Below are 24740 nucleotides of genomic sequence, written 5' to 3' on the forward strand. Positions count from 1 at the left end.
ATGTTGTATTAACAACTGTGCAGCATGACAACGTTTTGGGAAATGAGACTGCTCTAGGCTTCGTATTTACTTCAACAGATCATTATTTCATAGGGAAATTTCTTTGCTTATGTTTCTATTTCATAATAATGGAAAGTATCTTAAGAAATAAGGGGAAATTGAAAGTGACTTGCAGTGCTATTGACTATGCTGCTGTACTAACTACAGTCATGGTCTTACTGTAGTAGCATTTGGGGATACAGATAGCTTGTGCTTGTCAGCAGTATGTTATGAAATTTAAAACTTTATCCTTCCCCTTATCTTTTGTAATTAAATAATCTAATAAAATTGTGTAATAGAATAACATAATGTAAAATAATTATGTAATACTATAACATAATGTAAAATTTTTTAAAAGGTGCAACATCTAAATCCTGAGCATTTGTTCTTCAGATATTTCTCTGGGATATCTCCTCAATTTGGTTAGTGGCAGTTTACAGCCATATGAAGACCTTGAGCTTACTGAGGTCTTTATGGAAATGCTTTATTTGTTCTTGAAGTAGGTGTCTTTGGAAGGCCTGATGATGTGTTCCTTTGGACTTGCCTGGGTCTTCTTGGAAGCGTTGGCCTCGTTTTTCATATGCAGAGTATTTTCTGTCACCCTCCTCATTCAGAAGCCTCTCCCCACTCTCAGGGGGCATCGCAGCCTCGGGTATGGGTGCCGTGTGGGTGCAGTCTGCGTGTTTGCACCTCTCCCACACCGAGAGAGGCCTCATCAGAGCACGTCTGTCTTTCAGCTCATGACACTGAGAGGCTCGGTCCTGGAGGATGCCATTCCCTCAACGGCAAAGCACTCGACAGCCAGAGGTCTGCCCCTGAAGGAAGTGCTGGAGCATGTGATTCCTGAGCTTAATGTCCAGTGCCTGCGGCTGGCCTTCAATACCCCCAAGGTCACAGAGCAGCTCATGAAACTGGATGAACAAGGGGTGAGTTTGGTTGCTGGGGGAAAACATTCTTGCTGCCCAGATTTCCAGAATACAGACCTTGATATTTCTCTTTTGACAAGGAAAACAGATACCATTTATTGCCAGGGATGATATCTTTGCAGTTATTTATTTTCTTTCTTCTTAAGTCTCTGGGCTCCGAACATTTCTCATTTGACGAAATTTTCTACATCCGAATTGATGGATTTGGTTCTTTTTTAAAAAAAATATTTATTTATTTATTCATGAGAGACAGAGAGAGAGAGAGAGAGAGAGAAGCAGAGACACGGGCAGAGGGAGAAGCAGGCTCCATGCAGGGAACCCGATGTGGGATTCGATCCCGGGTCGCCAGGATCACGCCCTGGGCCGAAAGGGGCGCTAAACTGCTGAGCCACCTGGGTTGCCCTGGATATGGTTCTTAAACTGTGTTCAACTCTTCCAGTATAAGATTTTCCAAAACTGCTGTGAGTTTTTCAGGTACTCTAGGAATAAGTAGTAGCAGTAAGAGTAATATATTCACCAGGCTCTGTTGTAAGTGCCTTAAATATGTTACCCCATTTACTCTCTCAAACCTATGAGAATGACACCATTATTTACAAATCCCCATTTAGAGATGAGGACCCTGAGGCACAGAGAAACGGAGTAGTAAACCCAAGTTCATGAGGTTAATAAATTTGGAGCCTGTGCTGTTAGCCACTATACCATGATATTCTTAAACACTTCAGTTTTCAAAAATCTATTTATACCACTAAAGATGTATTCTAGCCAAGATTTCTAAATACATAATTTTTAAAATTTGTGTCCTAATTAATAACAAAAGGAAAGTGCTCAAGGTTTTCTCACTTCCATACTTCTCATACCCTAATGTGTGGCCATTTGGTCAAGATGCAGATGGGTGATAGGATAATCCATACAGAGACAGCAGAAGGGTAGAAAATGAACCAATGGCTGGACACAACTTTTCTAATCATTACTCTCTCTGTCCATTCATTTCCCCAGTCAACCCAACTGATGTCCGTTCTGTACAAAGAGATCTCAAGTAGGCTCTGCGTGTCCATGTTTATAACATACAATTCAGACCACGTGCAGTGCTTCAGAAGATCACTGATGTAGCAATAAGCTTAACTGTTTGGACAAGTTGAATGTTGTAAATCCTACATGAGAACAGGTTATTTTATAGGAGGGAGGTATTTATCACCATTTCCCCTTTTGTTGTACCCATATGCAGTGAAAAGTAGGTGCCCTCACTATAGACATCTCGTGTGGTCTCTGGCCCATCTTATTAGGCCCTCTCTTAGTGATGAATGAATGCTTTCTGGTCCCATCAACATAGAAAAGATAAGAGCACTATATAGCGAGTTTCACTTAAAGCTAAATGTATTTAATTCACAAAACTGCCTGTTCTAAAATTACAGGCTGCTTATTCTAAGGGGGTATTAAAATATCCTTTCCTTCATAAATTGATGATAATATGTGTTGGTTGTTTAATGGCTCTTCTCTGCAAAATTAAAATTTGGCAACCTAGGATAGTCTCCCTAGTTTTATTTTGGAAATTTTACTAGGCAGCAGAACTTAAGAGTTTAAAACCTACTATTCTATATAAGCAGCTCTAAATCTGGACTAAGGGGCACCACCCTCCTTGGCCTCTGTCTTTTCATTTATATCTCCATAGCTCTCAAAGCCAGGATTGTGCTGATAAAAAGCAGATGACACGCATACTTGGGAGTTTAGTCTGGGGAGTCTTTTTTTTTTTGGTAGGAAATCTCATTAATGCCTTGGAATCATTTTGAGAAAATGATTATTTTGGTGCCTTTCACATGTACAGATTTTTAAAAAGAAATGTGTATATATACAGTAGAGTACACATTTAAATCATTGCAAAGCATTTTGTTTCCATCCATGTCATCATTTTAAAAAATTTCATGCTTTGTACATCCTTATATTTAAAAAGATTCATAGAATAAAATCAAGAAACTAGACTCACTGAAAAGATGCACCCATCTGCATCTAGACTGCATCTAGACTGCAAAAGATCTAGACTTCTAGATCTCCCCTTAAGTTTAATTTAAATAATTCCTTTAGTATCTTTTTTCCCTTTAAACATCTTACATAATTATGCTTGGAAAAAGAAAACACTGTTGGCTTCCTTATTCGTGACATTTTGCCTTTCAGATCTCTGGTGCTTTAATTTCTCATTTTACCACATTTATTTATTTATTTATTTACTTATTTATTTATTTAAAGGTTTTATTTATTTATTCATGAGAGACACAGAGAGAGAGAGGCAGAGACACAGGTAGAGGGAGAAGCAGGCTCCATGCGGGGAGCCTGACATGGGACTCGATCCCAAGTCTCCAGGATCATGACCTGGACCGAAGGCGGTGCTAAACTGCTGAGCCACCCGGGCTGCCCCATTTTACCACTTTTAAACGCTGAAATGAATAGAAGAACAAATTAAAATTATATCTGTAATATATAAAAGAAAGTATTTCACAAAAATAAAAAAAATGTGTTTTTTATTTTATTAGGCTGATGTGTTTGCAGGAACTGAAGTTAGGCATTTTAATTTTTAGAAAATTTTAAGTTTTAGAAAATGAATACGTGCTTATCCAAGTTTTCACATTCTCCTTCCTGATATCCTTCTGGGCCTCTCACTATTTATTAATGCCCATGTCCATCTCCCTATACAGGGCAATAACCTAAGTGATATCACACTGTCAAGAATTTAGAACAGATTGTGGCTCAGAAAATTCAGGTCAACTTTGGATTGACTTTATCTGTCTTGGCCCTAAGATGTTCACTTATTAGATAATTAAGAGCATCATTTATGATAAAAACAAGGTAGACCAGTTTTCTTATTACACTGTTGTAAGCACTTCACCATGTCCCAATTTATTCCTCATTGCACCCTGCACAGAGGTTCTAATCATTGGCCTGTTTTATGGTTGAGAAGATGGGAGATTTTCTCAGCACTGTTTTCCCTTAAGAGTCCTGATCACTGGGTACACACATTTGTAGAATACTGCCCTTTGTTTTTACAGTTTGCAAGTTTTTATACCTTTGCATGTCTCGAATTATTTAGATTCTCAAAACTGTGCTGTGAAATATCAGGAACTATTCAAGCCAACTTTTTAATGATACAGCTAATAGTTACTTTTAAATTTGCCATGTCAGAGCCATTTTTCTTCATCAGTCATTTAAAAAACACGTTTATGTTATCTACTCAGTGCAAGGGGAATGAAAAGCCCCTGGGCTCGGCACATGATACACACCAAAGAACTATTAACTGTGGTTGATAATGATAAAATAATACCTTGTTAGTAGCCCATTACATGCACTATCTCATTTAATCTTTGTAAGCATCCCATGAGAGAGCTGCTGGTACAGGCAGGATAATGTTATGCTCACCATCATAAGTAAGCACAACTGTTTCAAATCTAATAAATGTTTATTGAGAACCACTCTTTGCAGATTGTTAAATACCATGAAGAATAAATAAGCTAGTAAGACACAGTCCTCACCCATGAAAAAGACAAGGTCATAAATTACTATAATGAAAGTCAGGTTTAATATAATGAATATAATAAGAGAATTGCAAACGAAGAGCAATAGAGGTGCAAGCCAACAGGGCCAAGTCATGATTGCTTAGGCCCATTCCCAAGATGGGCCGTGGAGGGGAAGAGGATTTCATCAGGCCAGAGAGCAAGCAGTGCGGTGGTCTAGACTCAGAACAATAAGAACAAAGCACAGAGGGATGAAAGCACTCTAGCTGAACAGGAGTACGAGGCACATGGAAAAGAGTAATAAAAATAGATATTTTTTTTATTGAGCAGTGACCAAGCCAGGTACCATGTGAAGCAATTTACATGAATTACTTTAATTAGTCCTCAGAACTCTTTGATGTCAGTGCTGTTAATGTTCTTGTTTTACAGACAAGAACACTGAGACATAGAGGCCAAAAGCCCCCAGCATTCATAATTAAGGTCTGGTGGAGGCAGGTCTTGAATCCAGGAATGCAGATTCCAGAGCCTACATTCTTATGCAATGCACCAAACACCCCATTCTCCTTTCCCTCCCATGAGTGGGAGAAGAAACTGTGGAAAGATGGCTCCAGACATTATTGCTGCTGGCTTGAGTGCCCAGTATTAAGTATAACATATTAAAGTACAATTGCCAGTTTGTAGTAGAGAAAATCGGTAGTCCTGTTTTCAATAGGAAATGTCAAGTTTCATGTTCACAGTGGTGGTTTTACCTAAATGAGTATCTCTACTATTTTTCTAGATAGTTCTTAAAAATACAAAGAAATGAAAATATTCCTTAAAAACTTACCCTTCAAGTTACTGAAGTTAAAGGGGAAAACGATCATATCTAATTAGGTCTGTAATATTTCAAGAATAAATGTTAAGGAAAGCAGCAATGTTTATTTAATAATGGATAGTGCGGATTCTTTGATTAAGGATATGGAGGATATTCTCTGCTGGCGTAGCCTATTCATTGCCATATTGCAGTATTTTACTGAGGACAAATGAGTTTGACCAGCCACTTTCTTCTTTGATTCAGGCAGTTAGATTTAAAGAATGAACCATAAGGAAAACATTTTTCCCAAAACCCATGTTATATGAATGAAGTTTTGGCAGAACAATTACCATTCCTGAAATTTTATTCTTCGTCTAGATTATGATAACAGCTAATACACAGTTAAAGTTCAGGTGGACACCACATTGGTTTTAGATAACTCAAGGATGTATATGTACATTATCAGGAGAGAAATACACGTGACAGTCATCAGGTATCACTGGTAGCTTTATCTTGTCTATTCACAAGTAATTATTACTCTGCACTAGCTCATCTGTGTTCTTTTGCCTGGGTGAGTCTAGGTTTGGATGACTGGTTGGAGTCCTTTCCAGTGGTAAGATTCTGTGATTAACACAGCTGATAGCAGTAGCATTTGGAAGACATTTGACTATGGTAGGACTGCGGTTTACTGGGATGGAGGTGGGCATGGCACAGACATGCAGTGAAGACTCTGGTTCGCAGTCCAAAAAGAGTAATTGGGTGCAGATATTTCAGTCCTGACTTTCAGTGGTGTATTGTGTTTTAAATTCAGTTTTAATATAAAAATCTAAACTAGTTTCTTTCCTGTGGAATGTACCATAACTAGCTGATATCTTCGAGTGGTACAGAAATCAAAGTAATTAAATCAAAGTAATTATGTTTACTCAGAAGGATTCCATTCCTACTCTGTTCTGTCTGCCACCCCTTCCTACAGTTACCACTTTTATCAGTTTCTTAAGTATTCCTTTCTTTCTTTATATAGATATCATCAAATATGCATATAGAGACTTAATTCTTCCTTATACAGAATATAACATCTTGTGGACATTTTCTTTTTTCACTGAGTAATGCATTTTGGAGATCTTTCTATGTCAATATTTAGAAAGCTTTCCCATTGTTTTTATGACTGCATAATATTCTATTATATTGCTATACTATAATTTATCAGCTTCCCTATTGATGGGCATTTGGATTAATTCCAGTCTTTTCCTATTAAAAACAATGCTGCAGTGAAGAGCCTTTTTCTATATAATAGAAATTCATCTTAATGTCAAATCAAAACCAGGTACATTTGTTACCAATTTAATACCCATTATGAAGCATTTTATTTTTTTGAGAAATTTCACACATTAGGGATCCCTGGGTGGCACAGCGGTTTGGCGTCTGCCTTTGGCCCAGGGCGTGATCCTGGAGACCTGGGATCGAATCCCACGTCGGGCTCCTGGTGCATGGAGCCGGCTTCTCCCTCTGCCTATGTCTCTGCCTCTCTCTCTCTCTCTCTGTGTGTGACTATCATAAATAAATAAAATTTAAAAAAAAAAAGAAATTTCACACATTAGATTATTGTGTTTGTTTAGAATTTTTTTAATGTTATGTGAAGATAAAAATAGCTTAGGATATGTGCACAAATATAAATAATTTTGACAGCATCTCAGTCAGATTTTTTAAATAACTTTCCTACCTAGTATCTATGCCATTTTTAAAAAGCAATCTAATTTTTGTTAGTAATTCCCAATGAGGATAAATTTTCTAATTAGCATTTTTTGCTCATAACAGTGAATTTTTCCAGTCTCTTTGACATTCTTCTTAGGGGGCAGTATAGTGATGAGTCTTTAAGAAGTGGTTAAGAAAGTGGTCATGTTTATGAAGAACAAGCCAAAGTAAACTATCGGTGTGAATCATGAGGATTTTAAAAAATTAGCAAGGTCTTCATATCCAATAATGACAGAGTAGCTTGCTGCAGACCAGCCCACCAAATGAGAATAACCAGAAACACCGAACAAAATATTTTTTAGAAGTAAGTTTGTACCTTTGCTCCTGGAAATATGAGATAGATCTATTTTTTGCTTATTCTTCCTGCTAGTACAGGTAAAAACCTTGTACACTGACTGTATGTGAAGCAAACATAAAGTGAATTTGCAAAGTAGAGAGGAGGCAGATTGACTAAGGACCATGGGATTTGAGGAACAACACAGTGGTCATTTATGATAAAAATGGAAGTAGAGAGAACTTACTTAACTTAATGAGAAGCATCTATAGCTCAAATCCTATTACTGATGAAAGACTTAGTGTTAAGAAGACAAGGATATACGCTGTCACCGTTGCTATTCGACATGGTGCTGGAAGTGCCAGTTAGCACAATAAAGCAAGAAAAGGAAATAAAAGATGTTAGATGAAGGAAGTAAAAAAATAAAACTGTCCCTATTTCAGGTGACATGATGGTCTGTGTACAAAACCCCCGTGAATCTACAAAAACTTCCTATAACTATGGAGATGTGTTCAGCAAGATTGTAGGATTCAGCATCAATTCACAGTGATCAATTTGATATCTTTGTTATTTCTTTTAATTAAAGTATAGTTGACGCACAGTGTTATATTAGTTTCAGCTGTACAGGGCAGTGATTCAACAAGGGTATACACTATGTTATGCTCCCCACAGTGTAGCTACCGTCTGTCGGTATTACAGTATTACAGTATTACAGTAATTACAGTACATTACAGTACCATTAACTATATTTCCTATGCTGATCTTTCATCCCCATGACTTACTCATTTCGTATCTGGAAGCCTGTACCTCCCACTCCCCTTCACCCATTTTGTCCTTGCTGCACCCACCCACCCCTGCCCTGCAACCACCAGTTTGTTCTCTATATTTGTGGGTTTGTTTCCGCTTTGTTTGTTGGTATATTTTAGATTTCACATATAAACAAAATCATATGGTATTTGTCTTTCTCTGACTTATTTCACCTAGCACAATGTCTTCTAGGTCCATCCATGTTGTTGTAAATGACAAGATCTAATTCCTTTTTATGATTATAATCATAATATCAGAGTAATATCCCATTGTATATGTATTCTACATCTTCTTTATCCATGCATCTATTGATGGACACTTAGGTTGCTTGCATATCTTGGCTGTTGGAAGTAATGCTGTAATAATCATAGGGGTTCGTTTATCTTATTGAGTTAGTGTTTTCACTTTCTTTGGGTAAATACGCAATAGTGGAATTACTGGATCATTTTCAGTTTTAATTTTTTTGAGAAACCTCCATTCTATCTTCTACAGGGGCTGCCCCAATTTGCATTCCCATCAGTTGTATATGAGGGTTCCCTTTTCTCCACATCCTCATCAACACTTATTATTTCTTGTGGTTTTGATTTTAACCATTCTGAGGTAATATCTCATTATGGTTTTGATTTGCATTTCTCTGATGAGTAGTGATGTTGAGCATCTTTTCATGTGTCCCTTGGCCATCTGTATATCTTCTTCAGAAAAATGTCTTCAGGTTCTCTGCCCATATTAATTGGATTACTTATATAGGGTTATTTTTTCTTTAGTGTTGAGTTGTATGCATTCTCTATGTGTTTTGGGTATTTATTAATCCCTTATCAGACATATTATTTGCAAATATCTTCTGTTCAGCAGTTTGCCTTTTCCTTTTTTTGATGGTTTCCTTCACTGCACAAAAGCTTTTTACTTTGGAGTAAAAGTAATTTGATTTCTCAATTTGATTTCTCTTAATGTGTGGAACCTAAAATTAAAATACAGTACCACTTACAATTCCACAATAAAAAATGAAGTGCTTGGTTATATATCTAACAAAACATATATAGGACTAGTGTGCTAAAAACTATAAAACGTTGCTGAAAGAAATCAAAGAAGACCTAAGTAAATGGAGAGACATGCCATGTTCATTGATTGGAAGACTCAACGTATTAGTGATTCAGTTCTCTCCTAATGGATATATAGTTAACACAATATCAAAATCCCAATAAGATATTTTGTAATTGTAGACAGGATTATTCTGAAACTTATATGGAAAGGCAAAGGAACTAGAATAGCTAAAACAATTTTGAAAAAGAAGAATGAAGTGGGAGAAATTATTATTCTTCCTGATTTTTAAGACTTAATATGTGACTATAGTAATCAGAACTATGTTTTATTATTGGGAGGACAGATTAAGGGATCAATGGAACAGAATAGAAAAACTAGAAATACCATCCATCTCCATATATATCCAAGTGATTTTTAACAAAGGTGTAAGAACAGTTCAGTTTAGGAAGGATAGGTTTTTCAAGCAAAGGTGCTGGGATAATTAAATATCCACAGACAAAATAAGAATCTTGATCTAGATATCACACATCATGCAGAAATTTATTCAGATGGATCATTGAAATGTAAAACTATAAGAGTTTTGACATACTCTTTGGGACCTAGGACCTGATAAAGAGTTCTGAAACATAACACCAAAAACTTGATCCAGGAAAGAAGTAATTGAGAAAATGGTATTCACCAAAATATCATGCAATACTTTTTTCCTTAGACATTTGCTATTGTATGAGAGGCTTGAGGCTTAAGTCCACATAAAGCTGCAGATAAAAGTTAGGTGACAGATGAACCTTAATTTCATGAGGGCTACAGAATTCAAAAATGAAGCTCAGGAATCACTGCATCTGTAAGACCATCAAATTGAAATTCTGGAATGGAAAAAGTTAACATTTCAATAGATGTGTTTAAGAACCATATTGAGCAAAAGGGAAAATTGATGGATTGAGGATAAGCTATGAGAAAATTGTTTTTCTTTTCCTTTTCCTTTAAAATCATGATAAATGTACTCTTTAATCTCCATCCCCTTCATCCCCTTCTTCTCCCCCTGCCCACCTCCCCTCTAGTAGCTATCAGTTTGTTCTCTGTAGTTAAGAACAAATGGTTTGTCTTCCCCCCATTTTTTCCTTTGCTTTTGTTTGTTTTGTTTCTTAAATTCCACATATGAATGAAATCATATGGCATTCGTCTTTCTGTGATTGAAGTGTTTCATTTAGCATGATACTCTTAAATGCATCCATGTTGTTGCAAATCACAAGATTTCATTCTTTTTTTATGGCTGAGTGATACTCCATTGTGTGTGTATATCCACATCTTTATCCATTCATCAGTCAGTGAGCACTTGGGCTGCTTCCATAGTATGGTTATGTAAATAATGCTGCAACAGACATAGGAGTGCAGTTACCAGAAAAGTTAAAACTGAAGAATGGAGACAAAAAAGAACCCCCCCAAAAATATTTTTTTAAAAATGAGAAATACAGAAAACTACATTAAAGGCATTGAGCCAGAATGAAATACATATATGTGACGGAATTCCCAGGAGGAAAACAAAGCATTATTTGGGGTACAGAGTCAATATTTGAAGAAATATTGGTAGAAAGATTTCCAAAGTTGATGAAAGATAATGGATTAAGATGGATTTATGGAGCACTGCCTGCCCTAAGCACAATAAATACAAAGAAAATCAGGCATATGTCCATCAGGATACAAATTTCTGAAAACAGAAGAACAAGAGAAAAATTACAAACCGTTGGAAGAAGGACTGTAAGTAGAATAGAACAATTAGTTGTTAACATCAACCATTTGTTGTGCTCAGAAGCCTAAAGAGAAGGTAGAAGCCGGCACAGGTTTCTAGAGTGCCAGAAGAGTAACCCTCACAGTGGATATTACCCAACCAAAATATTCTTAAAAATGTATGCAAAACTATTTTATAGTGGGGGAAAAAATACCAGTGAGCATCTGAGTGAGTTCATGCAGAGATTGACTACAACAGGAATCAGGAAACTTGGAGATAATGGAAATTTTCTGTATTTTGATGGTGGTACAGTGTATTAGAGCTCATTACATCAAATGGATGCAGTTTATTATTCAAAAATTATATACCAATAAAGTTAATTTAAAAATTCAAGACAGATTTCTGCTTCCAGCTACGATTAAGAAAAGAGGGACTAGATTTATCTTTCCATCTGAAACAACTTTAAAAACAACTAGGCAAAACAATGAAACAGTGATTTTTAGGACATTGGGCATTAGGCAGCAAAGGACAGTGATCTCTGGGAGGTGGGCTACAAATTAAATGAATGGTTAGATCACACCAGCTTTCTGCCTGAAGAGTTTCCAGACCGCACTATTGGGAGGGGCATCTGGGAGAAGCCCAGCAGTGTCTCTGGGTTGAGACTTAATGTGAGTTCAGGGAAGCCAAGGAGGGATGGGGTTTGCAGAGGTAAGTAAGTACTAGTAAGTGTGCGTGCATTTGAGGAAGCTACTTGAGACTAAGGTAAGAACCACCCTACAGGTTTAGGGGGGCAAATCCTCGGACCTCCCATAAGTCTGGGAAGAGTTTCTGCTTCCACCAGGCAGACTGCAGAACCTCATAGTTCATATGGCAGAGAGTAATCTCAAAATGGTTTTGCCTCAGTAGTGGGGCAAAATTATCCTCACTTTAAACACTGCTGTTGTAGTAATGAACAGAATTTAAAAGCACGAACTGAAAGGATCAAACTTTTTCCAAATAGCTATGTCCCAGAGCAAAGCTCAAGCACCCTCAGGGCTTTATGGCCCACACTCTGAGAACTGCCTCAAAATGAAATACTATGACTCATAGTGACTTTTAAATTTCTGGATTAAGTCAGACAACATGAAGATTTTACAGGAATTTGAGAAGTCAGTTGTTCTCATGGTCTTTGCCGCCCCAGTAGCCTTCCTGAGACTGGGACACTAGGCAAAAAAAGTTGAAAATGCAGAACTTCAGATCAGTTCTGAGAAGCTGATGCTTCATCTGTTTCTGTTGCCAGAGGGCTCTGACTTTATCATTCATCTTCCCAGAAACTCAGGGCTTTGCAAATCAGATGGCAGTATTTGTTCCTTTGATTCTGTTGAAATATCCACTTCATTAGAGGAAGAGCAATTTTGTGTACTGATGGTTCCTAGCTGTGAGAGCCCATGTCACTTTTGGTAAGGGTTTTAAGGATACTTTGCTTTCAAGAGCTTTATCTCAAATATAGCCTTTGTCCTATTGACCATCATTACTTTTTTTTTTTTTTTACCATCATTACTTTTTATGATAGAACATTGTTGAGGTTCCAGACACTTCCATAATGCTCTCTGTGAAAAGCTGATATGCATACAAGACTTTTGTATAGCATGACCTTGAGATTATCCAAAGCAATAATCCTAAACTGTGGATAGATACAACCTGTTCTCAGAATGGCTTCTGGTGTCATCATAACTCCATTTTGAGCATTACATGGAAGTATTATATATTCATATATGTAAACCCATACAGATGTGTTTGTGTGTGTCTCAAAAAAAAAATGCTGTTATATATATAACCTAATAATGACTCAAAACCCCAAACCTTAGCTCTGACTCCGTGTACATTTGTTCTTTCTCATGACACATTCCTTATTATATTTACATAACTCCTCCTTAATAGCTCCTCTTACCCTGGCAGGGAACATGGTTGCTGACTAAGGATCCCAGGAGCCTGCATTCAGAGAATACCACCTACCTTGATTTAATTGCAGTAGAAACCAAGAATAGTAGTATTGTCACGTTAGAGGATAGAACAGTGACATTTGGCACAGTTTCAAACCGGAGGAAATTTGACATTCTAACACATTTCCTAATCCTCTTAAAGGCTTCTTCTTCTCACAAGCAGCAGACACCAGTTTGTGCTCCTAGTTGCCAATGGAGTTCACTAGAGTAGGAGAAATCCGTCAAAAGACGGCGGCACACTGTCTCAGTGGCCTCAGATTCAGCTTCTCCAGAGGTTTGGGGCAAGTCTCTTTACTTCCCTCTGTAGTGAACTCCTTTTTTATATAAACGAATCCTTTTGAACATTGCCCAGTGAAATCTTAGGCCTTTATCTGAGAAGTTTTAAAAAGCCATCTACAAATCCAGTGTCACTGTGATGCTTTCTCTGGAACAGAGTGACTTTTGTTTTGCATTGTGGCACAAGAAGGCTGATCTGAGAGGCACAGAGCCAAACAGCAAATCACTCAAAGCCCCTTCCTTTCTCCACATGGTTTCATCTCTTTGATAGCTCTCCATGCAGGGAGAGAGTAAGGATCTGGCTGTATTAAGGACTTCTTTTGTAGTTGACACAGAGCCTACCACTACTTTTTATTTGTTGAGACCTAACAGGGTAGGTACTCAGATTAATTCTAAAGCCAAGGTGTGATCTCTACCTGTGGGAGTCCCACTGCAAGCATTAGTCAGCCACGGTCAGACATTTGAAGCAGGCCAGCAGAGAGAAGGGTGCAATGTCAGTAGTGTGCAGTAGGTTTTATTCTAACTTCTTCTGTTTCGTTTTTCCTACATGTGGTTTATGAAAATAAGTCAAATGTGTTTCTGTCAATAACTTAAATGAAGTAGAAATAATATTCCATTATTGCTGTATCCAGTTATTTGAAAGTTTCAGACTTGGAACTTTACCTTCTGCTTGCTGGTATAGGCAGAGCAAGGTGGAGTCAATTCTGTGCAATTATAGCACTTTTAGGGAGCTCTCATGTCTGGGGGGGTCATATAAAGGCTGTGGAACTTCCTTGTCAAATAGGTAGTATGCAGTGGAGGGAGGAAGGCAAGTGAGAGATTTTCCCCCATGACATTTTCTTGTTACTATTAGGAGTCATTTGGTTTAGAAAGTTGGAAAGAGTAGCTCAGGTTCACAGTCACTTATGTAAAATGGCAGGGATTGGATGTGTTTCAGAATTCAGAAATGTCCACATTTTATAAGGATAACAATGTATACATCATATAGTAATATTCCCAGTGGGTTCTGAGCACCCCACAATCACATTAATATTTCTACAGGGGAAAAATGTGAATATTCATATAATGTAGAATAAATTAAAGTACTAATGTACTTAAATAAATAATAATTTAATTAATTTAATTAATTAATTAAAAGTACTAATCCCACATCGAGTTTTACTGCCAGATGTGTTTGCTTAAATTTGATTTTTAACCTTTCAACTTCAGAAGTGCAAATCAGAGGCTGTGGACTATGTTGGAGTGCTAGAAATCAAGACTGCTTGAATCTTGGTAATATTTAATGGTGCTGAGTCACGGGACTGAGTTTGTGGTTTTGTGTCTCCCTACTAGACCAGTCACTTCCTCTTTCTGTGCTCCTACTCTGCTGATATGTCACACAGGATAATATTAGCTGTATGGGCTGTTGTGAGGATAAGCTAATGTATCTTAAATACTAAACAGCAATTGACATATGGAGAATATTCAGTAAATGTTAGCTATTAAAATTTTGCCTCTTATCTTCCCCTTTTCACTTTGGGAGATGAAAATTAACTGATGCAGTGGTTGCAGTGCCACTCTGGAAAGAGGACAAAGCAGTATGGAGCACCTCGATTTCTGTGGGGAGTCTAAAGTCTAAATTTTTATATTGGAAGCTAACATCTTGGGGCCCCTGGGTGGGTCAGTCGGTTGAGCGTCTGACTCTTGGTTTCAGCTCAGGTCGTGATCTCAGGGTCTTGGAATCCAGCCCCATGTCAAGCTCCACACTCAGAAGCTTCCAGATCTTCTCTCTCTGTCTACTCTCCCCCCACCTTACTTTCCCACACGTGCACTCTTTCTCTCTCAAATAAATAAATAAATAAATCTGAAAAAGAAAAACTAACATTTTGTTAAATGACTAATACCACCTTAAAATTTGTTTGCAGAATGACTAGACTTTTCAATGATGTATAAATATTTTGATTAATGTTATATCATATTTAAATCTCCTGAATGATTTGTTTTAATGTCTCTGAGGAAGGAATATTTGCCACTAGCTGATTTGCCATTATGAAACCCCTTTTAAGTTTAAAGTTTCTATTCAGGCACTCATCTTTTAGAAAAATACTTGAAAAGTACACTGTTGATGATGCTAAAGCTCTAACAAAGATATGTCAGATTTATAATTTAATATATTGGAAAAACGGCATTGGGAATGAAATCTTTTCCAGTTTTACCAAAGGCAAAAAACCTCACAAGTAGATTTATGGGCTTTTTAGTGTGAAACAATATATTTTTAAGTATCTTTTATAAAGTGAACCTCTGCTTTTAAATTTGTAAAGCCTTCCCTTTCTAAAAGGGGGAGATGATTTAAAAAAATAACCGGGATTGAGGTAAAATGGCGGGCTCGTGGTGCCGCTGACACAGGGATGAAAATAGTTACGCGTGGAAGCAGAATTTAAAATCCGTCTCTCTTCAGATCATCTTTCACAACACCCAATAGCATCTTGATTGACCATGGCATAGGCAGCAGTAAAATGGGCAATATCAAACAGAACTGTCTGGAAACATTTATTTCCAATTCAAAATGGAGCTTTATATTGTGTTTGTCATAAATCTACGTATTCTCCTCTACCAGATGACTATAATTGCAAAGTAGAGCTTTCTTTGACATCTGACGGCAGGACAATAGTATGCTACCACCCTTCTGTGGACATGCCATATGAGCTTACAAAACCTATCCCTCAGCCAGATCCTGTGCATAATAATGAAGAAACACATGACCAAGTGCTGAAAACCAGACTAGAAGAAAAAAATGAACACTCTGAGCAAGGACTCATGATAGAACAACTTGGCAAAATGTTCTTTACTACTAAGAATCGTTGGTATCCTCACGGACAGTATCATAGACGTCTTAGGAAACTGGATCCTCCAAAGACAGATGATACTGAGGTTTTCAGGAATCAAAAAGATGTTATCTTTTGTCACATTTGCCATTTGAGAAACACAATTGAGTATATTCACTAATATGTTATATAGCAAAATAATAATAAAATGTCTTTTCATATGTTAAAAAATTACCTTTTTTTGTCAAGATGTTTTTTTACAGACTCATTTTGTATTTGTAATCCATTCAGAGAAATTCCCTACAGTATCAAAATCTGTTCTAATGATGTGTGATCTTGGTGTACAGAAAGTGTTAATTCGTTTTCCTAACCTTTTATCTAAATTTGTGAAGATTATAGTTATAGATGCTTGTTCTACTGTCTTTTTTCTTTTTCTTTTTCTTTTTCTTTTTTTTTTGGATTAGAGGCAGAAAAATTAAAACAGAATGGTTTCAAGGGGGCTGTCTGGGTGGCTCAGGGCTTGAGCATCTGCCTATGGCTCAGGTGGTGATCCCAGGGTCCTGGGACTGAGTTCCCATCAGGGAACTGGAGGGAGCCTGCTTCTCCCTCTGCCTATGTCTCTGCTGTCTCATGAATAAATAAATAAAATCTTTAAAAAAGAAAAAATGACTTGAAGAGAAGAGAGATGTTAGCTATATGATGGGCGTGTGCTCTATCGACTCCTAAAAGTTAGTGGGCAAGGTGGGTCTGTCTCTATATGCAATGTACTGCCTCTCTCCACAGCTGAACTATCAGCAGAAGGTTGGCATCATGTACTGCAGAGCCGGACAGAGCACTGAAGAAGAGATGTACAACAATGAGTCAGCCGGCCCGGCCTTTGAGGAATTCCTTCAGCTATTGGGAGAGCGTGTTCGGCTCAAAGGATTTGAGAAGTATCGGGCGCAGCTTGACACCAAAAGTAAGAAATACTTAGACTCTCCTGCTAGGCTTATTTCCTTCCTGCTGTGTTGATGTTCATCTGCTAAATTGCCCATAAAACAACATTGCCATTTACTGCGGAACACTGCTGGTGATAGGGGAGAGGAAGCCAGAGAGGGAGGATGTGGCACCAAAACAATTGAAGACTATAATCAAAGTAGCTAGGATTGGACTGTTAAAAAAAAAAAAAAATAGTGTTATCAGAAGTGTTGATGAAGTAGTAGAGCAGTGGGTGCAAATCATGCAGAATTGCTCCTGGATAGTGTTGCATAAATTTCACTATATTTAGCTGAATGTTGGAGTGAGTTAAAAATGCCAGAATCTTAGAACCATCTGGTTGTAAGCCCTAGAATTTTTTTACTTTCATGAATTTCTTTCGTAATCCTGATGCAGTCATCTATGCAGTTAGCCTTTGTATGGTATGTATGTATTCTATTAACATTGAGGGCTTTTGTTTGCTTATTTTCTATTTTTATTATTCATAGTCTAATTGAATCCCTAAGAAAATCGGCTTCTTAGCTTTGGTATTAGTTTCGCTCCTGATATGTGTTGATTAAAAGTACAACGATGAAACAGTTGTTTTAGCTATGGCTTATGAACATACAAGGTTTTACACTGTCATTCCCCAAATCTTTAATAACATAGTTAAGTTCTTAAGTATCTATTAAGGTTAGAGTATGTTGATGTCTGCTGTGTGTCTGTGAGAAGACAGTTTTAAATTTTATCTCAAGATCCATCCATGGACACCTGTGACCTGTTTTTCTTTGAGAGGGTCTTTGGATTAGCACATCTGTATTGCAGTCTATAGTAATCTCTCCGATTTTCTGTACAGGAAATTAAATAAGGAGTTGAGTCATGAAAACAGAAAAGCATTCATAAACTCCACTGCAGGGAAGAATTTCCTGTTGCCATGGTTTTGCTGTTGCCAACTTGGAAACGACATGCAAGAGAGACTATTAAAGCCCATAAATAGCCTCAACTCTTAAATATTATTTTAACGTTCCATACTGTGCCTGCAAGTGCATAAAATGTTCAATCTCAATATGTCCTGAGACCCTTCTTTTCCAGATGCTCTGACATTTGCCCAATACGCTTCATTCATGTTGTCCCAATTTGTTGTGTTATATAAATTATCCTTACCACAAAGAGCTATATGAAAGGGTCTGGGAAGAGAATATAATAAGCACCCTGGTTCTTTTTTTTTTTTTTTTTTTTTCAATATATAGTATGTTAGTTTCAGGGGTAGAATTTAGTAATTCATCAGTTGCATGTAGCACCCAATGCTCCTCACATCAAGTGCCCTCCTTGATGCCCATCACCCAGTTACCCTATGCCCCCACCCACCTTCCCTCCAGCAACCCTTAGTTTATTCACGAGAGTTAAGAGTTTCTTATCGTTTGCCTCCCTCTCTGTTTTTATCTTATTTTTTCCTTTTCTTCCCCTAGGTTCATCTGCTTTGTTTCTTAAATTCCACATGTGAATGAGATCGTAGAATTATCTTTCTCTGATTTATTTCGCTTAGCATACATAATACCCTCTAGCTCCACCCACATAGCTGCAAATGGCAAAATTTCATTCTTTTTGATGGCTGAGTAATATTCCATTGTATGTATATACCACATCTTATTTATCTGTTAATCTGTTGATGGACATCTGAGCTCTTTTCCAGAGTTCAGCTATTGTGGACATTTTAAGCACCCTGATTCTATACATGAATGGCCAGATTAGAAACTGATAAGACTGTATTTTTTGTGCATTCACATATTCCCAGGCACTTCTTCGTGATGAAAGTCAATGTGAGAAATGTATAGTAGGATGATACATTAAGCAGTGTAGCATCAATGGAATAAGCAAAATAAGCACTCTATGCATATTTTGTCCCAATATCCCAATGACTGTGAAAGCTAGAGGGGGATAAACCTAGATTAGCCAACTGTCTCTAATGGCACGTTTTTATAGTGTAATAATTCAGCAGGGAAGGAGTTCCCTTTTCACTTACAGTGCCCTCATGACAGGCCTCTATAACCTTTCAGGGTAAAACTGATGAGCAGAAGAGTCTGTAGTTTCTTTTTCTGCCCTTTCAGAGTATCAGTTTTTCTCCAGGTAACAGAAAGAGAATATTTCTATTCTAAAGCTCAGAACAGAGGCAGTTTGTTATCTCTGAGCTGATAGGGTCAAAACCAGCCTCTGCATACTCCAGCAGCCTCTCACTGACCATGGCACACCCAGAGATGAAACTTTGCTCTGTATGCTAGGAGGTCATTTCACCATATTTTGTCCAATCTTATTTTGTGTCACCTAAGTCTTTCTTTTAATATAATAATTGAAAACAGAAAATACTGGGGTGCCTAAGTTGGTTAAGCATCCCAACTCTTTATTTCAGCTCAGGGTCTTGATCTCAGGATCATGAGATTGAGCCCCAAGTCAGGCTCTGCTCTGGGCATGGAGTCTGCATAAGATTCTCTCTCTCTTCCTCTGCCTCTCCCCACTCTTAAAAAAAAAAAAAAAAAAAAAAAAAAAAGGAGAGGAGGGGGAGAGAGAAAGCTTTCCAGTTCAACTGTTCTTAAAGGATCATATTCTTTATATTCAGCAGTGTAAGTGTGATTGGATCTGTTGATTCATAGTTTTTATCAAATAAAAATAGTAATTGCCAGTTTTTTTTTTTTAGATTTTATTTATTTATTCGTGAGAGATTCAGAGACATAGTCAGAGGGAGAAGCAGGGAGCCCGATGTGGGACTCAATCCTGGGATTCCGGGAAACCCTGAGCCAAAACCACTCAGGTGTCCCAGTAATTGCCAATCTTTTATTTTTTTTTTTTAATTTTTTTTTTTATTTATTTATGATAGTCACAGAGAGAGAGAGAGAGGCAGAGACATAGGCAGAGGGAGTAGCAGGCTCCATGCACCAGGAGCCCGACGTGGGACTCGATCCCAGGTCTCCAGGATCGCGCCCTGGGCCAAAGGCAGGCGCCAAACCGCTGTGCCACCCAGGGATCCCAGTAATTGCCAATCTTGACTTATTTTTTCCTGTCCCCATCTTCTGAATATTCAATTATACATACATTAGGTCACTCACTGACATACCATGGGTTAATGAGGCTCTGTTGATTTATTTTTTTAACCTTTTTTTCTATGCTTCCATTTGAATAATTCTTTTTTTTTTTATTTTTTTTTTATTTATGATAGTCACAGAGAGAGAGAGAGGCAGAGACACAGGCAGAGGGAGAAGCAGGCTCCATGCACCGGGAGCCCGATGTGGGATTCGATCCCGGGTCTCCAGGATCGCGCCCTGGGCCAAAGGCAGGCGCCAAACCACTGCGCCACCCAGGGATCCCCCCATTTGAATAATTCTTATTAATATATCCTCCAAATTCACTATTTTTTCTTTTCTTCCATAGTGTCTTAATCTGCTGTTAATCCAGTCCAGTGAAATTTTCATCTTCGGGGCCAGAATTGAATTTGGTCCTCTTTTCTTATATTTCCTACTTTCTCATTAAGTTATATTGTTCTTTAAATACTTGAACGTATTTATGATAGCTGTTTTAAAGTCTTTGCATGCCAGTTCCATCAACCTTCATATGAGGTCTCCATTTAACAGATTCTCTCCTGCTTTTGAGTTCTATGTTACTGCTTCATGTGTCTGGTTACTTTTGATTGGAGAGTGTATATTGTGAATATTTTATGGTTGAGTGTCTAAATTTTGTTGTCTTTAAAGAGTGTTGAGTTTAGTTTTGGTAGGCAGATAAGTTACATACAAAACAGCTTAATCTTTATAAACCTTTTTCTTAAGCTTTATTAAAGCATACCCAGGGCAGTTCTTTACTGTCTAATTTATCTCTTCTACTGAGGCACGATTTTTCTTATGTCTGAATACCTGCATGTTTAATGAGGTCTCTACTGTGGCTGGTTAGAACTTGAGTGTCTTTGAACCTTATGTGGACTGTGAGAATTGTTTGCTTTACAATTCTCTGGTAGTTTTTCTTTGCCTAATAGTTTTTCTGTTATTGAGGTATAATTGACACATAGTATTATATTAGTTTCAGGTGTAGAATGTAATGATTCAATATTTGTGTATATTGTAAAAGTCTAGTTATCATGTGTCACCATACAAGGTTACCAAAAATTTTTTTCTTGTGATGAGAACTTTTAAGATCTACTCTTCAACTTTCAAATATGCAGTACAGTATTACCAACTATAGCCACCATGCTATACATTACCCTAATAGTTTTTCTTTGCCTGGCTTTTGGAATCTTACTCTGTGTGTGCAGCTTATACTATTTAACCCAAGATTCAAGGGGGCCCTTATGCAGATTTCTGAACCCCTTTCACAGTGTAGCTCTGCCCAGCAAATATCAGCTACCTCAGGCTTCCTAAACACAAGTATATTTTGGCTTTCCTCTTCAGAGCCATGCTCTGTGCTGTTGTTCCAAAAGTACCTCCAGGTAGAAAACCTAGTGGGATCAGAGGGTTCATCTTCTTTGGCTCTTTTTTCTCTAGGATCATTATCCAATGCTGTCTATTATAAAAATGTGTGAAAAAAAGGCTGTTTCAGATATTTTGTCAGTTTTTTAGTTACTTATAATGGGAAAACAAGTCCTATACCGAGTACTTGTGTGGCTGGCTGGAAGCAAAAGTCCCAGGTACTTTTTATATTTGTCATCTCATGTAGCCCCTCACAGACCTTGCTGAGTACTAGTTATTCCCATTTCACAGACTTGGCTTCTTTAGATTAAAGTGCCCAAGGTTAGACAGGTAATAAGTACTTGGGAAGTAGAACAGACCCTAGTGCTATGGTTGATAAAGTGTTCAGAAAAAGCATAAATGTACAATTAAGTACAGTGAAGCCCAGAACTCTGCCTTGTGGTTGTGTCCATCCCTTTCTCAAGCCCTTGGGCTCAAAGTACCGAAGCCATCTCAAGAAACGGCTTTGCTTGTCATGCATTACAGTTCTATTCAGATTTTTGATGGAGCTATTGAACCATTTCTTGTTTTTCCCAGTTTTTCATACAAGTCTCTTTTCTTGGTTCAGAAATAAGGTCTTTTAGCAAACAAGCTACAGATGTGACAGGGGTTGGACCAGTTCTATAATGAAGACATTTTCATTGGTGGATTTTTTTTCTTCCTCACTTTGTCTCCGTATTTGGATGACATGACCTCTAGATAATTACCATCCTCTCATACAGCAGTAAAGACAAAAATAAACTTACCACAAAGCAGTTTGTTGTTTGAAAGCTGGAGACCACCTTCATGTTTAGCTGTGGATATGGATGATTATTTGGAAAATCATTTCCTGGATGAGGCTCATTTGTCAAGACCCAACATAGGAGACTTTAGAAGCCCTTGTAAAGCATTCCTTAAAAGCCTTGCTTTCATTCATTTGCTGCAAATTAGTGAACGCTTGTTGCTTCCCCATTTTTCAGCAGTGTTACGTACCTCTGAGATTCAGAGTCTCAGAAGAGATACAAGCTTTTTCATAAAGAAAATAAGTCCTTTATTTGGAATATTTAAACTTTGATAAAGAACTGGAGACAACTACCATTGCTTAAATGCTCTGTATATGCAGAGGGCCATATGGAGTTGTAGGCACTAATGAATGAAGAAAAGGATTCTTTTTTCACCTCTTTAACTTTGAACTGTTCTAAGATTTTTCTTGTGCGTGTTCCTGGAATGCACTTGGCAAAGAAATTAAAATATGTAAAGGTTCCTACTTAAGGAAACTACACTTTTTACCTCAACTGCACAAAATTCTAAATTCTAATCACATCTTGAGCATCTTCTTTATGGGCTAGCCCTTTCATATACATTATTTCACTTAATCCTCACAGCTGTAAGAATATCAACAGGCAGAGAAGTGAAATGACCTGTTGTCTTTTAGCAAATGATGCTGCTGTCATTCAAATTCAGATATTCTTACTTCCAAATTGGGAATCCAGGTAATTGTAGATGTCTTGCCAAGTGAGTCATTAGCAGAAAACAGTAGGGGCTAACTCCTGAGTGCCAGCCTCGCACTGTCTCAACTTTTCTCACCCCTCTGTTACTGATTTTTAAGAAGCTCAAATGTGAGGCTCCGTGCACAGTGTACATTCACATGCACACTCACACATGCCTTGAACTGAAACAGTGTGGATTCTTCTGTCATGGTCAAGGGCAGGACAACAAACCCTTCTTGGTCTGACCCTTACTGAAGTAAAGGAACACATCTCCTGGCCATGGCTGAATGTACCTTGAAAAAATACTAGTAGACACGGTGGATGCCAGAGTAGGTAGAAATTCTTGATTTCCCCAAATACTTCATTAGTGAGTGAGTGCGTAGTACCACAAGGGCAGAAGTGTGTCTCCTCTTGAATATGTGCTGATGTTCCAGATGTCAGTACGGGGCCCTGGCTGTGTTTCTGAGCATTAACTTCTGCATTCCCCAGACCCTGAGGCGAGGTGCATAAATGGGACATCTGAGGGTCTTCAAGGGGTGGTCCCCAGCAGCCACCTGACTATTATTATATTTCAAATTAAATAAAGGGATAAAAATGCGACCTACAAGCAATCTGATTTCATCTTGCATTTGACATGTTCTGTAGTGGTGAGTTACATTTAATTAATGGAGCTTAAGCCTTCTTCATTCTGTTGACTTTATTTAGCCAGCGTGTGTTTAGTTAATGAGATTACTTTTCTCATGTGTTCGTAAATATTTAAAACTAGGAACTTTCCTGAAATCAAATTCCATAGGCTTGTTTTCTTTCATCTAGCTTTTCTTAACTCCAATACATCTGTTAGTGACTGAGAAATGGTTGTTATGAAAGTCTGATTACTTTTCCTCATTCAGATTTATATACATTCACCTTATCAACGAAGGTTTCAGACTACCTAAAAGTAACAGAGTTGAGCCCAAAAGAGCAGTCAAGGATGATTATGACACAATCTGAAACTGTTCTCCAAACTCATTAATTAACCAGTTCATACCATCTTCAAATAGAAATACCTAATGTAGGATGTTATCATGTATCTACACTTTTTCAAAGCAGCTGAGAAAAATATTGTCACCATTCCTCAATTATTCAGTGCCTTTTATCTACACGGAATATTAGAAATTTTACTTTCTATGACTTAGCATAGAGTGCTGACCTTATTAGTGGGTGTGTGCCACTTGCTGGTAGTATGATTTGCAAGCAAATAATATGATTATCAAGATGACCCATAGGATGCCGGAATTTACTTTTTGACTTTTAAAGCTCCTCACCAAATATGAAGGAGCATTATCTTCCTTCCATAACTCTCTTCTTAAAGCATATTTCCCTTTAGAAAATTTTCAACATATGTTCTCTTCAGCCAGAGAGAAAAGGACTTTTGTCATTTTCATTTTCCTGATTGTCATGCTATTAAATTTTTCATGGATTCAGGGTTTCAGGGTCACTAAAAATATATAGTAATAGCAACATTGGATGCTGTATTCTTTAGAATATATAACAAACCTCATTTTCCATTCTCCCCGATAAAGGTTAACAATTTTGTTTTTATGTACTTAGTATTTTCAGGATTTTGGTATTCCTTTCTTCTCAGAAAGGAAAATTTCATTATTTTGGCCCTTTTTCATCTCGGAAACTTCTGAAACTATTCAAACTGTTTATCAGCAAAACTTGGGGGTTTCCAAAAGTCCCCAGAAAAAGGCTGGTCAAGCAGTGTACATTTTGTAAATGAGGCATGCAGAAAGGAAAGAGAGAATGTGCCAGCAGTAGAAAAACAGATTATCTTCAGCGTTGTCTTCCATATCAGCTTCTCTCTCTGGCAGTAGAATCCTTTTAGAATTAGACAGACATAGAAAGCGAAATGTAATTCATGAATACTA

At 37.5% G+C, this 24740-nt stretch overlaps 1 protein-coding gene and 1 pseudogene across 20 annotated transcripts in view; both read left to right on the forward strand.

The window, feature by feature from the left end:
• Positions 1 to 24740, forward strand: part of SIPA1L1 (signal induced proliferation associated 1 like 1) — a 375245-nt gene that overhangs the window by 253921 nt on the left and 96584 nt on the right. For all 20 annotated transcript variants that reach the window (XM_038545124.1, XM_038545128.1, XM_038545132.1 and 17 more), the window contains 2 exons: positions 777 to 965; positions 16704 to 16878. In XM_038545124.1, coding sequence (XP_038401052.1) covers positions 777 to 965; positions 16704 to 16878 — 364 coding nt within the window. The remainder of the gene's footprint in view (positions 1 to 776; positions 966 to 16703; positions 16879 to 24740) is intronic.
• On the forward strand, positions 15592 to 16101 carry LOC102154904 (annotated as a pseudogene).

Source organism: Canis lupus, chromosome 8 (assembly GCF_011100685.1).
Source record: "Canis lupus familiaris isolate Mischka breed German Shepherd chromosome 8, alternate assembly UU_Cfam_GSD_1.0, whole genome shotgun sequence".
Lineage (NCBI taxonomy): Eukaryota > Metazoa > Chordata > Mammalia > Carnivora > Canidae > Canis > Canis lupus.